We start from the raw sequence: 17,492 nt of genomic DNA, 5'->3' as shown, positions 1-17,492 counted from the left end.
TTTGCAGTTAAAGACAGACAGAAAGACAGACACAGGGGGTACAAGGCTCCTCCCTAAAATGCTTACCCCCCCCAAGGATCACTGGCTATGGTTGAGTGTGTTTCAAGTTTTCCTCCTTTCTCAACATGCTCAAAGTCTGCATGTGGTGGGTTGAATATCAACATTAACTACCATTCAAAAGTTTGGGGTCACTTAGAAATGTCCTTGTTTTTTAAATAAAGGCACATTTTATGTCCATTAAAATAACATCAAATTGATCAGAAATACAGTGTAGACATTGTTAATGTTGTAAATGACTATTGTAGCTATAAACGGCAGATTTTTCAATGGAATATCTACATAGCCGTACAGAGGCCCATTATCAGCAACCTTCACTCCTGTGTTCCAATGGCACGTTGTGTTAGCTAATTCAAGTTTATCATTTTAAAAGGCTAATTGATCATTAGAAAACCATTTTGCAAGTAAGTTAGCACAGCTGAAAACTGTTGTGGTGATTAAATAAGCAATAAAACTTGCCTTCTTTAGACTAGTTGAGTATCTGGAGCATCAGCATTTGTGGGTTCGATTACAGGCTCAAAATGGCCCGAAACAAAGAACTTTCTTCTGAAATGTTTCAGTCAATTCTTGTTCTGAGAAATGAAGGCTATTTCATGCAAGAAATTGCCAAGAAACTGAAGATCTCGTACAAAGCTGTGTACTACTCCCTTCACAGAACAACGCAAACTGGCACTAACCAGAATAGAAAGAGGAGTGGGAGGCCCCGGTGAACAACTGAGCAAGTGGACAAGTACATTAGAGTGTCTAGTTTGAGAAACAGACGCCTCACAAGTCCTCAACTGGCAGCTTCCTTAAATAGTACCCGCAAAACACCAGTCTCAGCGTCAACAGTGAAGAGACGACTGTGATGCTGGCCTTCTAGGCAGAGTTCCTCTGTCCAGTGTCTGTGTTCTTTTGCCCATCGTAATATTTTTTTTTATTGGCCAGTCTGCGATATGGCTTTTTCTTTGCAACTCTGCCTAGAAGGCAAGCATCCCGGAGTCGCCTCTCCACTGTTGACGTTGCCCGTTGAGGACTTGTGAGGGGTCTGTTTCTCTTGCTCAGTTGTTCACCTTGGCCTCCCACTCCTCTTTCTATTCTGGTTAGTGCCAGTTTGCGCTGTTCTGTGAAGGGAGTAGTACACAGCTTTGTACGAGATCTTCAGTTTCTTGGCAATTTCTTGCATGGAATAGCCTTCATTTCTCAGAACAAAAATAGACTGAAACATTTCAGAAGAAAGTTCTTTGTTTCGGGCCATTTTGAGCCTGTAATCGAACCCACAAATGCTGATGCTCCAGATACTCAACTAGTCTAATGATGGCAAGTTTTATTGCTTATTTAATCACCACAACAGTTTTCAGCTGTTCTAACTTACTTGCAAAATGGTTTTCTAATGATCAATTAGCCTTTTAAATTGATCAACTTGAATTAGCTAACACAACGTGCCTTTGGAACACAGGAGTGAAGGTTGCTGATAATGGGCCTCTGTACGTCTATGTAGATATTCCATTAAACATCAGCCATTTCCAGCTACAATAGTCATTTACAACATTAACAATGTCTACACTGTATTTCTGATCAATTTGATGTTATTTTAATGGACATAAAATGTGCTTTTCTTCAAAAAACAAGGAGATTTCTAAGTGACCCCAAACTTTTCAACGGTAGTGTATATAGAGAGGATTTGGCTCCCTCTCTCCTCATCCAATGTCTAGGAGGTCTGTGTAGGGCCGTAATGTGCATAGCTCCTTGGGGGGATGGGTACTCATGTCTGTCTGAGACTATGAGGGTCTGTCAAATAATCTTCGGGAAGGGTGGGGCGGCTGACTGCTCTAATTGTTGCTACAATGGTCTCCCTGATGAACATGCTGATGTAATCCTGTAGAGGACAATGGGCTCTTATTTAACAAAAAGGTGCTAAAATTGTTTCTGATGGCCTTGTTTGACTTGGCCCACCTCCTCTTTTGCACATCCCCTTCTTCATTTTGTATTAGTCAGTTACGGTGTTATAGATTATACCTTTCAAGCAAACGGTGTGTAGGCTAGTTGTTTTTTGCATAACATATTTGTAACACTTTGAACTACCAATGTGTAATGCATTGCCATATTATAAAAGCCCATGAGTTGTTATGATTTTTTATAAGAAGTCTTACATTGTAGTGCAATATGGGTGCAGTAGAACGCAATATAGATTCATTAAACAAAGGCGGTTGGAAGAAAGTGTTACTTTAAAAAGTTATCGGAATGCTTTTGATTGATCCAATTATGAACTTGTAAGCACAAGAATGAATGAAAAGCCTTCTTAAGAAATGTCCATATTGGAATCTCCAAAGTAAATAATATACCCCCACTCCTACAGGGGGGAGCAGTGCCGCTGAAACTATGAAAATACCAGGGGCAGATAGCGGGTCTCACCCCTGAGTTATGTCTATAAATGGCATGTCTGGGATCATGGGCTTTTAACTATGTTAATCAAGTAAACAAATAAATGAGGTGTTATTGGGCAAGGACCCCTGCTTCTAAATGAGACACCCCCTCAACTGTTCACCAATTAATCCAATTAAACACTGCAGAGTTCACTGTGGTAACTGTGAAAGCAAATAATGCCATTTAATGAGTACATCCCTGAGGCCATAAATGTTTACACCACTGTATCATAACAAGGTTTGAACATGCCCCTCACACAACAAACCAATGCAGGCTAATGCTTAGTCCTGCACCAGCTGGTTTGGATTTCCATTGTCTAAGATAGGGAGTAACTACTGTAGACATTTATATTGCACCATTAAAATGGATATATGAAAATATATACAGTGTCACAAAAGTTGTCATCTATGCCTTGGAAATATTTGTTCTATTGTTTTGTAATTTTCATTTTTCATACTTCACAGTAATGTGTGGTATGATGTCCCATGGTCTTTATTAATATATCTGCTTGGTCAAAAAAACTATTGTGTGGATTGCTGGTCTGAGTCCATGTGGTTTATTGAGGTCAGAACCAGGCTCAATAAAGACCCGTTCTATTCATTATATTTCTATGCATTTAATCCTATCCGATAGATGAAATTTGGATAGGTAACTTTTGAAAAACTGTGCCCATGGAACTCTTGCTAGTCAGTCTGGTCTACCTGTCAGAACCTTTATAGATCAGGAAGGTTTAGTCAATCTGAGAAGGATTTGGTTTGTCGGATTGGTAGGTTGTGGCAAACATCATCCACACGAGTGCTTACACTGTCATGAGGAATAGTTGTGGACTGATTCAGACCTCCTTTCAGACCTCCTTTAGACTGGGTCAATGGGCCATCATCTGCCACCTAAACGTTGACAAACCAAATAAAATCAGAGTCCAGGAAATTGGCCATGAATCAGTGATTGCACTGCACATAATTCCCTTTTTCAATAGCCTAGTCAAAGAAGGATGGGATTGTGCCCAAAGATGCTGACTTCGCTGCAAACATGAGAATTGGCTGCACACAATTGAGAGTGTATAATCAAATCAAGAACATTAACACAGGGAGTGTACAAATATCTCTCTGTAAGTAGGAATTAGGGATCTTTGTTCCATATAAGAACCTCTGAGAACAGCCATGGACTTGGTTAAGGTAGAGCACCTCGAGGGGCTCTCAGAGGCTGAGCTCAACTTTAATTGGTTGAGCGTTTATTGGATAATTCAGACATAAGCAGGACCCATTTGAAATGATTGTGAAAATGATTGTGAACATATGTGCATTGTCACAGCAGATTTAGCTTGGGGTGCTGGCGGAGACTAACTCAATAAAGGAACATGTTAAAATATAGCTTGGGTATGAGAAATTAAATGACAAGAACCCTTCGTTCCTGACAGTGGGACAATCCTCTGATGAAGACTCTTCGTCCGAGAGAGACATGTCATAAGAAACAGACACTGCCATGCTCTCAAATTACACCACTATATTACATTGTCTTCAGTTGAGAGAGGTCAGCCAACCCGCCACCCTACCCATATCATACTGGGCATCCACACCAAGACACATACATAACTTTAGGTCTGGGGGCACCAACATTGTAACTAAAAACTCCGCACTACAAGGGATAGGTGGGGATTTCCCTTGTACCACTGGTAATGGGTTACCCAAGAAACAAGGAAACTGTACATGCTCTCTGCCAAGAAAGTTATTTTTTTTTATCCATATCACCCTGACAGATCGTCCTAGACTCTTAGAAAAAAGGGTTCCACAAGGGTTCTTCAGCTGTCCCCATAGGAGAACCCTTTTTGGTTCCAAGTACAACCCTTTTTTGGTTCCAGGTAGAACCCTTTTGAGTTAACATGTAAAACCCTTTGTGGAAAGGGTTCTACCTGGAACAAAAAATAGTTATTCAAAGGGTTTCACCTATGGGGACAGTCAGAGAAACCTTTTAGGTTCTAGATACAGTAGGAACGTTTTTTTAAAGAATGTAGATCGGCTATTGGTGCAGGATGTATGATGGGTTAGGGCTCTCTAGTGGTAGTCACCCAGATGATCTAAGTTTAAAGCCCACAGTTGCCAAACAGTGCACATTTAAATTTCTAAGAGGGAGACAGTGGTGGAATGACTGTGGGAAGTTTTTCGAGCTGAGGCTTGAGGCCAACAGAGAGTGTGGGGGAAACAACTCCATGCTGAATGTTCTTAGCAAGTAGGCAGAGTCAGCACACAAGGCCCCTGCTGCACAAGGCCTAAACTGCTACCTCTACTGCTGGGCTGGCTGAATCTGATTATAGGCAGGCCCTGAGGACAGGCAGGTCATTGAGAGCGCAGAGATGAGCAAACAATAGATATTATCTTAAGGAATCGCTAGCTTTCCAAAGGAAAATGGTCCTCAGTGTCACATTGACGATGGGATCATCAACCTGACATTGAATCAGCCATTTAAAAAGGATGAACACTGCCACCCATTCATAGATACTCACTAAAATAATGAGAGCTCTTTTTTCACCTTTGTTTAAGACATATAAAGGGAAACTCATAGGGCTTTGCAAGACAAGGCTGTGCAGAAATTGGAGGATGCAGCTGACTCACAGATGAATACGCCTTTACAATGATTGGATATTGACTGAACAATCCCTTGGTCTATCACCATTGTACTTTACAAAGCTATGTAGAAAAATCAATTCTTCAAGCAAATGTATACATTTGAAAGTTTCTGCTATTGAATGTGCGTGACTATGTAGTGGAGCCTATTGTTGGCTAAATGTTTCATACATTTCTTTAGAACCTAACAACTTGCATAACTGTTGTTTTGTATCATGCTGAAGAAATATAATAGAATACATCTAGAATGTAGATGCACAGAAAAATAAGAAATTGAGATATATACTACTGCATGGTTATAAATGGCAAGAAATATCAATCCAAGGTGTTTATGCAAACTCTGCAGAAAAATAGCTTGCACAAATTTGGGATCCAAAAATATTTTTCTCATCCCCGTCAAACTGTGTGAGAGTGGACATCTATACTTTTGAAATATACACAAATATTGTTGACGAACTGATATAGCTGCTACGGAGCTTCTTAATAGCACTATCAGTATACTTCTGATAATGGTGGGAAAGATCCGTCAGCTTAGTGAGTTTACTGCAGGGCCCTTAGATCAGTGGGCCCTGCTTATCCTTGAAGTCAAACAGGGACATCTTGTGGTCAGAGGCTCACATGTGGTTTATGAAGTTTTGTATGTGCTGCTGTGTTCTAAATGGTTGCAGATTGCCCCTGTAAATGTATGCTTAATATGGTAATTTTGCTTGAGCTCTCCATTATAATGAATTGTAATGTCTTGTACCTACCACATCTTGGCAGGATCAGACTCTTTTTGGAATAACCCTAAATCATGTTGAAAATCTTTGTGGTCCAAACAGGATACCCACTTAGAAACAAAAACATGTTGGTTCTTCTCATCCAGCGAAAACACAATGATAATCTGCACCACACCTGACCTAAATCAAATATGAATCAATATTAACCAAAATATGAGAAGCATATAGATTTTCTTTACTTACAAAAGGGCAGTCAATAAATCGATGCTCATGTCTAAAATAACTGCCTTCGTTGTCAGATAAGTAGCTAGGCCAAAAAGCGTAGGCCTAATAAATTGGAAAAGGCTATTAGGCCACATCTGACGCCCCAAACCGATATTTCATTTCTGAATGTATAAAAAATAGTTTACGACACAAATATCCATTAAATTGATCAGATACTCTAGTGGCCACTCTAAGCATGAAAATAAATGTCTTAAAAAATGGAACACAGTCGGGAGAATGTAAGACCGGAAGGTACCCAAGTTTTTGTACGGAGGTCAATGAGTGTTTAATTTGGTTAACAAAACATTGAATAGCTTATTTGATACGTGGGCTTATTTGATCAAATAGACGTTTTGTAATGATTAGGTTGTAAAGTGTACCAATATAAGTAGTTATCTCGCCAACCTTGAGAAAAAAACACTATATCGGTGTTGTGCCTGGTCGTCACTAGTTATTACAGCCACAAAGTCATAAAACCCGCCTATTTCTACAATTTATTTTCTTAAAATGTGATTTTAAACATAAACCTAACCACACTGCTAACATTATATTTGGGCCCTGTTGTCCCTCTCGCTTCGCCTCTTCCTGTCTGGTTAGGGTCAGCTGTCCAATGCATTTCTCGTCTCGCGATATTCCGGAACTCCTCTCCAGCAGCAGTGGAAGGAGAGAGGGGGTGAGAACGTTCTTATATTATACCTCAGTGGGTGAGAAAGCTAGCCAACCTTCTACCGTGGAAACTACAGTTATATTCGAAAGATCCCACGATAGTTACATTATTTATATACACAAAGTAACTGTTTTGAAACATCGTAATTTAACCCAAATTATCTGTGCCAGTGTATTAGAGAGACATATCTAATTAAACGAGCAATGGCGTTGAAAAGAATTCAAAAGGTGAGTGTTTGTTATTGTTTGCTTATTTCTTCCTGTCATTCTGCGTTGCAACTAACGGTAACGTTAGTCAACTAAATAGTTATGCTTACAATCAGAAACGTTATAGTTCTCCACATTTCATGTAACACACACTTATTTGTGCTCCCCTTGAATACTTCACATATAGACAAAGACGAGTAACCAATGGTGGCCTTTTGCAATTGACGCATTGCATGCTAGGAAGCTGTTAGCTAGCTAACGTTAGCTTAGCAGGACAGTATTTATTTTTTTTGCTAGTTAGCGGTCCTCCCATCTAGTTAACGTTAGATAATGTAAAGGGGCCTGTACCAATTGCATTTGGTTGGGGTGCAAGTAATATGACTACATTGTGCGTGTTTTTTTTTTATTTTTTAAATCACTAGTTAGCTAGTCATTTATTTGTCAGACGAACCCGGTGAGAGTACAATTCGGGGCTAGCTTGCTAATGCTAGCTAGCGGTAGCTATCTTTTGCCATCTTTGCTCCATCATGAATGAGTGTGCTGGAAACTAATGCGCACGCGTGACATCTGACAGCTGTTTGCAGGTTGCCAAATACTGAACCCCAATGTCAATGTTGCCATATATGGAATGGCAAATGGGGCACTGGGGCAAGCAAGTGTATTTATAACAGAATGGACAGCGTTTGCATAAATAGTTAAATAACTAGTGTACTGATTTCTGTACAACAATAACAGTGATGTCATACCATATAAACTAAAATGGTACACCGCTAGTAAACACCATAACTGCTAACATATGTGACTTTGGTGAACAATTGAAACAGCAGTGGGCTGTTTTTATTTTGTTTGTATACACTGTAATGAAAGTTTTCATTAGTAGGGATATTAGTTTTGTGAATTTGGCGAACAATTGAAACAGTGGTTAATTTTGTTTATATTCTCACTATAATAGAAGTAAAACAATTTGTAGGGTGTAACATTATCATCACTTCACAGTATGGTACAGACGGGGACTGTGTAGTAATTGGTCATGTTAGCCTAAATGTCAAATTTGAGAAGAGGCTTTGATAGTTAATTTGGCTGTTACACCTTTCACCCCAACTCAGTGCTCAACCAGACAACCGTTGTCAAACAATGTGGTGTAGCCTATTTCACAATATCTAAATAATTTTCCACATCAATTTCCTCAGTCAGTGTGTGACTGTGTCTAAATCAGGGTCGTATTCCCTAGAAAACAAACAGAAGAGAACAGACCGAAACGGGTATGGACTACCAGTCCAATAATACGACCCAGTGAACTCAACCCAGATGTGACTACCTATGCCAAGTTGCTTTTCCAACATTTGCAGAGACAACAGCAGCTTGTTTAGAAAAAATATACAGTACTTGTTAATAGTTTGGACAAGTACTCATTCCTGGGTTTTTCTTTATTCTTACTATTTTCTACATTGTAGAATAATAGTGAAGACATCAAAACTATGAAATAACACACATCAAAAAAGTGTTAAACAAATAAAAAATATATTTTATTATATTTTCCTTGACAGCTTTGCACACTTGGCATTCTCTCAACCAGCTTCATGAGGTAGTCACCTGGAATGCATTTCAATTAACAGGTGTGCCTTGTTAAAAGTTAATATGTGGAATTTCTTTCCTTAATGCGTTTGAGCCAATCAGTTGTGTTGTGACAAGGTAGGAGTGGTATACAGACGATAGCCCTATTTGGTAAAATACCAAGTCCATATTATGGCAAGAACAGCTCAAATAAGCAAAGAGAAACGACAGTACATCATTACCTTAAGACATGAAGGTCAGTCAATCTGGAACATTTAAAGAACTTTGCAAGTTTCTTCAAGTACAGTGGCAAAAACCATCAAGCGCTATGATGAAACTGGCTCTCATGAGGACTGCCACAGGAAAGTAAGACCCATAGTTACCTCTGCTGCAGAGGATGAGTTCATTAGATTTACCAGCCTCAGAAATTGCAGCCCAAATAAATGCTTCACAGAGTTCAAGTTTAGACACATCAACGTCAACTGTTCAGCGGAGACTGTGTGAATCAGGCCTTCATGGTCATATTGCTGCAAAGAAACCACTACACTACATCCTTTGCACCCCAGTATATCGACTTGCACATTCATCTTCTGCACATCTATCACTCCAGTGTTTAATTGCGAAATTGTAATTACTTCACCACTACGACCTATTTATTGCCTTACCTCCCTAATCTTACCTCATTTGCACACACTATATAGATCTTTTCTATTGTGTTATTGACTGTAGGTTTGTCTAACTCGGTGTTGTTGTTTTTGTCGCACTGCTTTGCACTATTTTGGCCAGGTCGCAGTTGTAAATGAGAACTTGTTCTCTACTGGCCTACCTGGTGAAATATAAAAAATAAACTACTAAAGGACACCAATAAGAAGAGACTTGCTTGGGCCAAGAAACACGATCAAATCACATTTTATTGGTCACACACACATGGTTAGCAGCTGTTAATGCGAGTGCAGCAAAATTCACAACAGCTTCCTTATACACACAAATATAAAGGGATGAATATGTACATATAAATATATGGATGAGCGATGGCCATGCGACATAGGCAAGATGCAGTAGATGGTATAGAATATAGTATATACGTATGAGATGAGTAATGTAGGATATGTAAACATTATTAAAGTGGTGTTATTTAAAGTGACTAGTGATACCTTTATTAAATCCATTTATTTAAGTGGCCAGAGATTTGAGACTGTCTGTTGCAGCAGCCTCTATGTTAGTGATGGCTGTTTTACAGTCTGATGGCCTTGAGATATAAGCTGTTTTTCAGTTTCAGTTTCTCGGTCCCAGCTTTGATGCACCTGTACTGACCTCACCTTTTGGAAGATAGCGTGGTGAACACGCAGTGGCTCGGGTGGTTGTTGGCCTTGATCTTTTTGGCCTTCCTGTGACATCGAGTGCTGTAGGTGTCCTGGAGGGCAGGTAGTTTGCCCCCGGGGATGTGTTGTGCAGACCACACTACCCTCTGGAGAGCCTTGCGGTTGAGGGTTGTGCAGTTGCCATACCAGGCGGTGATGCAGCCCGACAGGATGCTCTTGATTGTGCATCTGTAGAAGTTTGAGTGTTTTAGGTGACAAGCCAAACTTGGGGCTGAGAACAGGGCCCCACAAGGGTGCGGTGTTGAGGATCTGCGGGGTGGAGGTGTTTCCTTCCTTCACCACCTGGAGGCGGCCCATCAGAAAGTCCAGGATCCACTTGCACAGGGCGGGGTCGAGACCCGGGGTCTTAAGCTTAATGACAAGTTTGGAGGGTACTATATGGTTAAATGCTGAGCTATAGTCAATGAACAGCATTTTTACATCGGTATTCCTCTTGTCCAGATGAGAGAGGGCAGTGTGATGGCGATTGCGTCGTCTGTGGACCTATTGGGGTGGTAAGCAAATTGGATTGGGCCTAGGGTATCAGGTATGGTGGATGTGTTATGATCCTTGACTAGTCAAAGCACTTCATGATGACAGAAGTGAGTGCTACGGGGCAATAGTCATTTAGTTCAGTTACCTTAGCTTTCTTGGGAACAGGAACAAGGGTGGCCATCTTAAAGCATGTGGGGACAGCAGATTGGGATTGATTGATTATGTCCGTAAACACACCAGCCAGCTGGTCTGCGCATGCTCTGAGGACGCGGCTAGGGATGTAGTCTGGGCCGGCAGCCTTGCGAGGATTTACACGTTTAAATGTTTTACTCACGTTGGCCATGGAAAAGGAGAGCCCACAGGCTTTGGAGTGGGCCGTGTCAGTGGCACTGTTGTCCTCAAAGCGAGCAAAGAAGTTGTTTAATTTGTCTGAGAGCAAGATGTCGATGTCTGCGACGGGGCTGGTTTTCTTTTTGTAGCCCGTGATTGACTGTAGACCCTGCCACCATACGTCTCATGTTTAGCTGTTGAATTGCGACTATACTTTGTCTCTATACTGAAGCTTTGCTTGTTTGATTGCCTTGCCTTGGGAATTACTACACTGTTTGTATTCGGTCATGTTTCCAATCGTCTTGCCATGATTAAAAGCGGTGGTTCGCGCCTTCAGTTTTGCGTGAATGCTGCCATCAATCCACGGTTTCTGGTTAGGGAAGGTTTTAATAGTCACAATGGATACACACTCTACAAGAGAGCCAAATAAATGGTTATGTATGCAAAGGCAAATTTGGGGCTTTTTGAGCCTGACAATGAGCCATCCTCAACAAGGTTGGAAAGTGACAGTGAAGATGAGGCCTCAGAGTCTGATGTTCAAGAGGTGGACATTGAGGAGGTCAAGGGAGAAGACATGGAAGCCTGAGAGGAAGACAACCAAAGTTTAGTTTCTAGACGATCGTTTTACAGATGTATGTTGAAAACGTTTTTGGGAGATGCGATGGATCATTGGGGATCATTCAACATTCCCTTTTGTTGTTCAGTGAAATCATCCCATGTGAAGAGTCAACTCATTTAATTAAAGTCCAATTCATAACTAAATAGTTTATTTTTTTCTATTGGAAGGATTTAATCATTTGCAATTGTCTACTTATTATAAGGTAAAATGTTTGTTTCTGTCTCCATATGGTAAATATATCCAATGCAAAAAACATCTACATTTAAATGGTATTCATTTGCATATATTTCTGTTAGTTCCCATGTATTCCTGTTAAATCCCACGGAAAGTTTCCACCTCTGAATATTCCCCAAAGTGTGCAAGCCTAAACCCTAGAATGAGTATGTGTGTCCATACTTTGACTGGTGCTGTATATCTGTAACATATGACACAGGTATATCCATGACAGAATTTATTTCCTTGTCTGCCACATCGGCTAGAAGTGGACTCAAAAAGGTAATTTATCTATTATTGTTCATCTCTTTAGGAACTGACAGATTTGCAGAGGGATCCGCCTGCACAGTGCTCAGCGGGACCAGTTGGAGATGATTGTAAGTAACTATGGGATAAATCCTATATATTGATCACATGAAAGACTTATTTGCCATGTTTTTAAAAACAGTCTGTGCCAGTCTGTTAGACATTCAGTAGTGTGAAATGCACACCTACACTATACATACATTTAGGTAACTTTTGATGGGGACCCATGCAATGGGCTAGGCTATGACATTGCATTGTTTTGTATTAATTGTAACCCATTTTAAATTGTATTTAGTGTTTCACTGGCAGGCGACAATAATGGGTCCGGTATGTGATTTAATTTCCCTTTTCTCTTATTAACAAATAGCTTAGCAACAATTAAGCTTTTACGGGTATTCTTCTTCTTCTAAACATGTTTTTCTTCTGTTCTTTTAGAATGACAGTCCTTATCAGGGAGGGGTGTTCTTTTTGACTATACACTTCCCTACAGATTACCCCTTCAAACCACCAAAGGTGGGTTTAAAAAGCACATAAGATCAGTTTACATTAGGAAACAATTCATAGTGCTAGCAGTATGTGTTGGTTTAAAAAATGTTTCAATTCAATTGCAGGTTGCGTTCACGACAAAGATCTACCACCCCAATATCAACAGTAATGGAAGCATTTGTCTGGATATATTGAGATCTCAATGGTCGCCTGCACTCACTGTATCAAAAGGTAAGCCCCTATGAATGTTTGTCTATAGTAGAGCTGGGATGATGAATAGAAGATTGATACCTATCAAACCAATTATTTCAGACATTTTACTGATATCGATCGATATCGACTATAAACTTATTGTTCAATTGATCGTTATTGTGAAAATTCAGTCAATTTATCATGGATTTTTGTCCATATTGCCCAGCTCTAGTCTATAGGATCTGACATGAGGTTGGAATTAAATATTTCCAGGGATTACTTCAATATAACTTATTATGATGATGAGGGAAAATATATTTAAATATAATGCATAGGACCTTTTCAAATGTTAGCATTGATTTAAGGACAGAGACAGCATATCTCTCCAAACATGCTTATTTTAGAACTGTAGGCGTACACATTTAGTTGGTTTGTTTACAAGCCGTAAGGCTTACCATTTTAAGAAACAATTGTTTGACCGAGTCAATGTCTCTCCAGGTAGTTAAGTTTTATTATTCGAATGTAAAGGATACACATGGTATACACCGTCCAACAAAATGTTTACTTGCAGGTTCCTTCTCGACAATGCAACAATAAGAAATAATAAAAGATAAGAAGTGCAAGTGTTTACATTGTGCAGTATTTAGTAATAATAAGTCTGGCAGCAGCAGTTGTAATGTGTGTATCATGAATGTACCGTATATGGGGGTGTGTGGTAATAATGTACAAGACGATTAGTTCAAATTTAGCAATCCATTGTTATTTTCTACTTCAAATGGTTGTCAGAATAGTAAATATATTATTCTTAGACTTGAAGGGAAATCGTTATCATGTGCCACTTTGTGTCTCAGGTGAAGAGGTGGTCAACACAACAGCAACTGTTGTCATAGCAATATGGAGGAAAGCTGTGAGCTCTTAGTTCCCCTAAAGAAAATGCATGGTTAAGAGCCGTTACAGAAGCATTTGGCCTCCTTTTTGCATAATAAAATATTTAAAATAACATTTTTATTGACATGTGTGTGGGTGTCTGCAGTGTGAGGGGTTTCAAATGTAGTTATTGCATTTTGATTATTTTCTTGTCCATTTTTTTGTAGTTCTCTTGTCAATCTGCTCTCTGCTTTGCGATCCGAACCCAGATGACCCTCTTGTACCAGAGATTGCACACACCTACAAAGCTGACAGGGAAAAGTGAGTGTGCCATAGTGTTTGATTCCTTTGCTTTGAAACTCCAGCATACTGGTATTCCCAAATAGGGCCTACTCCACAAACAGTTAAATGTATCTTTTAATGCCAACATTTTGGTCAATAGACCTTCATTTGATACCAACGTTTCAGTCAACTGACTGAAGGTCTAGAATACCAGTGTGTTAGTTCTGTTTTTCAGGTATAGCGCAAACCTTCCATTTTGTTTTACAGGTACAACAGACTAGCAAGAGAATGGACACAGAAGTATGCAATGTGAGAATGCTTGTGTAATGAAAACACTAAAAGAAGAAACACATGTTTAATATTAACACAAGGCAAACGAACAAGAGGGGAAACATAACTACACACTCTGGCAGGAGAAGGAAGCGATAAAATAAGGGACAGTGCAACCTGGCTGCTAAGTGTCGAGCTGCTGCCATGTGCCATTCTTCATGACTTGTATGGATCAGCTGAGCAAGGCCTAAGGGACTCCTGAAAGCACTCCCTTATGGAATACTGGAACCTCCCCATAGTCCAGACCACCACACCCTGACTTTAACTATTACTACTTCTATTGTGACTATTATTATCAGTGTTACTATTCATATTCTTATGATCACTTGTTATTATAATGATATCATTGTGTTATTCTACTGAATGCTGAAACATTGGGTTTTGAATTTGGAGGGGACTAGTTAGCAGCTTGGTTCTCACTCCTTTCAAAGGTACTTTCTTTGCCCCTCTGAATGTCTTGTATTACTGTATGTTCATGTATTCAGTGGCCTTGCTGTATTATTGTAACAACCTCCTCTCAGACGTTAGAAGTGCAATTGAGTTGGAGTGCTCAGCACATAATGGTGCATGGCTATATGCAGCAGTGTTGTTCAATGGCTCACTAAGACTCTGGAGATGGTTATACCCAAACTCTCACACCCGGACGTAATGTGAGACGATTCAGACAGTCATTCTGTATCCCCCTGAGCCAATTAATTGTATCCGTCAATGTATTTGGAAATGTCCCAAATGCAGTGACGGGTGGTCCTTGGAGAGCCTGGGGAGAGGTGCTATCAAGGTGAGCTGCCCTGGGTTGGACTGGCATCTGTGCTCATGGGCAAGAGACCAGGGAGACAGTTCTGGAACCTCCACCACTTCTCTCACCTGTGTCGTCTACGTCCCTGCTTCTTGTCCTAGATCCATCCAGGGCTAGCCTCTTACTTCATAAAATCCTACTGTAAGGTAGCACTTACAGTTGAGTACACGCATAGCGTAACAGAATGTAAACTTGTGAGATTGGGATGATTCATGAGGCTGGTGTTAGAGTGCAACCCTGTAAATACAGTAGCTCAGGTATATATTGAACTCACCTGTCTGAAAGGGCATTGTAGTGGCCTGTGATGAAAATGACCAGATCTGTGTTGCACACTGACATGCTGCTTTAATCCAGAAGTTGTCTTTGGAGACTATCTGACATGGGTCATTCATTAGCTTTCCCTACTCAACTTCTCGCCGTTATCACAGATTGTTTTACTGTACAACACTATGATGTGAATGTTTTCAAACAGTTTTTGTTCATACATGCTATTGCTTTGAATATGCCATTGGTTAAAACTGGAGTCATTTTTAATTTAGATGGGAGCTTGAAAATACGTTCTTTAATGACAACTGTTGCAGATCTATGAATGAATATGTTGCTTTTTTTGTTTGTTGTTCAAGTGAGTAACTTTAACTCATCTTTTGTTTATTGTGAAGTTTCATTAGGTGTTTCACAAATGTTTCCCATGCCTTTTACATCTTAACATAACATGAGCTGTAACCTGGGTCGTGCCAGCTGCATATTTGTTTTAGCACATGTCTTGAGATTTTATTCTTATCATTGGAACTTTACTTTCTCTTTATTTTTAGAGGGTCTGCAATAGTGCACATAGGCAATACATTTGTAACCTAGTATTCTGCAAGCTTGATTGTAGTTTTTTTTTAATGTCACTAAAATGACCACCGTTGTGATTAATCTTGCATTAGTAATATCACATTTGAAGTAAACATAATCCAGTGGAGGTGCTGGACTAGTTAGACTGCATCTGTCTTGAGCTATAAATTGTCTGTTGCCATGGAAAGGGAATAAAAAGTATGGGGGGGGGATAATGTGAGAAATTTGGTCATCAAAACGCTTAATGGATTTAGTGAAAGATCATGTAGGTTGATTGGGGTGGAAAAGAGGTTGTACTCTAGTCTATACTATACTGTAGCCTGGTTTGATTTAGGAGCCCGACGCATACTGTCATTATGAATTACATTTAGAATTGGTCATGAGGCTATGACTGAATATCCACTGAATACAGTCAGTCATCTGGCAGTCAAACCGTTTCTCTAAAAGACTGAGGCAGTGAGTAATGCCACTGGACAAAACTTATTTCTTCAGCTTGCTTGATTTTGCTCCGTATATTGCGTTGTCTGGTTATTTTTGTAATCTGTCTTCCTGTTGTCCGTTTTGTGTGCAGTCAGCCTCAATCCATCAAATGTTTCTTTCAGTATGACATCCTGGTTTGATCAAAAGAGATACAAACTTAATTATCTCATTGGTCCAATGGGTTCTCAATGGAGGTCACGATAGGCAGCTTGGCATGCTTTGCACTCTGGAGAACATTTTCACAACCATTTGTCAGATATCAGGGATTTCTTTACATTTCATTTGCCTGACACCCCTGACAAAATCTTAGCCTTAACCATTATTTTGTGTATAGATACTGTAAATTGCTATCAGGGCTTGTTTCCCCTAAAGGGAAATCAATTTCATTTTATCACTAGAGACTTGCGATTTAATATGTAAATTGGACAACTAATTTTTTTAGTGTACAGCCTTGCTAACTTGAAATTCAGGACCAGCCTTCATAAATAAATGCATCTCAAATTTATAGGTATGTCATTAAGACTTCCCATAACAAATTATCTCCCCTTGCATACACATGACAGAAAATAACAATTGGGTTGTCAATTTAAAAAAAATAAAACTCCTTTTTGTTTTATGTTTCTGAAATTAATTCCATACTCATTTATTGACTCATCTAAAACTATTGTAAAATATACATTACCTCATCTGTGTAGTTTTCAGTGTATATTTTTTTCTCCATGTCTGGTCTGACGGGCTGTTATCAGGGTTTTATCAACTTTGTAACAAATAATGAAATATCAGAGATTAGGGAGTTCAGGTTTCTACTCCGTGGTTGCCTATACGGTGCAGACAAGACGGTTAAGAAAGAGTATGGCCAAAGAGACAACCAGCTGAAGGCCATGTTGAATTGTCAATTTTTTCAGAGACAAGTCGGTGGATTTCACGAAACAAACAGTATGAAGACTTGAAAATGTGCTTTGTGTTCTATGGAAAACAATGAATGACGTAGAACTGACCTTCCATGGAGTTGCATTGTCCAGAGAATGCATAGAGCCCCGAGCTGATTATGCCTTTTTTACGATGCCTATAATTTAACACATTTGCCACTAGAAATGTGTTAAACATCCACTGAATTAGTTAGCAAGTTTACTAGATACCTACAGTAATTCATTTAGCTAACCAAACCATCAGTCCTTTCTTGCCATTATGAAAATCAAATTCAACAATGTGAATATTTTTAATACGACTTTATTTCAAAACTATTGAATTCTACCGCGCAAATATACCATGCATTATCGGGAAAGAATGCACTCTAGAATGCCATTCAAGCCAATCAGAAACAAGTATTCAACAATGCCATGGTATTGAGCTAGCTGACCTGTGGCATGGCAGAAGTGGACGATACTGAGTTTCCAGAAGTCC

At 39.6% G+C, this 17,492-nt stretch overlaps 1 protein-coding gene across 2 annotated transcripts; it reads left to right on the top strand.

Moving 5' to 3' along the window:
* The first annotated feature begins 6,677 nt into the window (after positions 1-6,677).
* On the top strand, positions 6,678-16,719 carry ube2d4 (ubiquitin-conjugating enzyme E2D 4 (putative)). Of its 2 annotated transcripts, none has more exons than XM_055919771.1 (7): positions 6,678-6,740; positions 11,826-11,889; positions 12,114-12,145; positions 12,254-12,331; positions 12,430-12,535; positions 13,591-13,684; positions 13,913-16,719. In XM_055919771.1, the coding sequence occupies exons 1-7, from the start codon at positions 6,678-6,680 to the stop codon at positions 13,956-13,958; spliced, it is 483 nt and encodes a 160-aa protein (XP_055775746.1). In that variant the 3' UTR covers positions 13,959-16,719. The 2 variants fall into 2 exon arrangements, with proteins under 2 accessions (XP_055775746.1, XP_055775745.1); XM_055919770.1 differs by having other exon boundaries at positions 6,709-6,961.
* The last annotated feature ends 773 nt before the right edge of the window (positions 16,720-17,492 follow it).

This window comes from Salvelinus fontinalis, chromosome 4, assembly GCF_029448725.1.
Source record: "Salvelinus fontinalis isolate EN_2023a chromosome 4, ASM2944872v1, whole genome shotgun sequence".
Taxonomy (NCBI): domain Eukaryota; kingdom Metazoa; phylum Chordata; class Actinopteri; order Salmoniformes; family Salmonidae; genus Salvelinus; species Salvelinus fontinalis.
This window is presented reverse-complemented; position numbering and strand designations above follow the sequence as displayed.

Coding starts and splice junctions, on each gene's coding strand:
- ube2d4 (XM_055919771.1), top strand. CDS start 6,678: ATGCATTTCTCGTCTCGCGATATTCCGGAACTCCTCTCCAGCAGCAGT. Junction 11,890..12,113: donor GGGACCAGTTGGAGATGATT/GTAAGTAACTAT, acceptor AATTGTATTTAG/TGTTTCACTGGCAGGCGACA. Junction 13,685..13,912: donor TACAAAGCTGACAGGGAAAA/GTGAGTGTGCCA, acceptor TTTGTTTTACAG/GTACAACAGACTAGCAAGAG.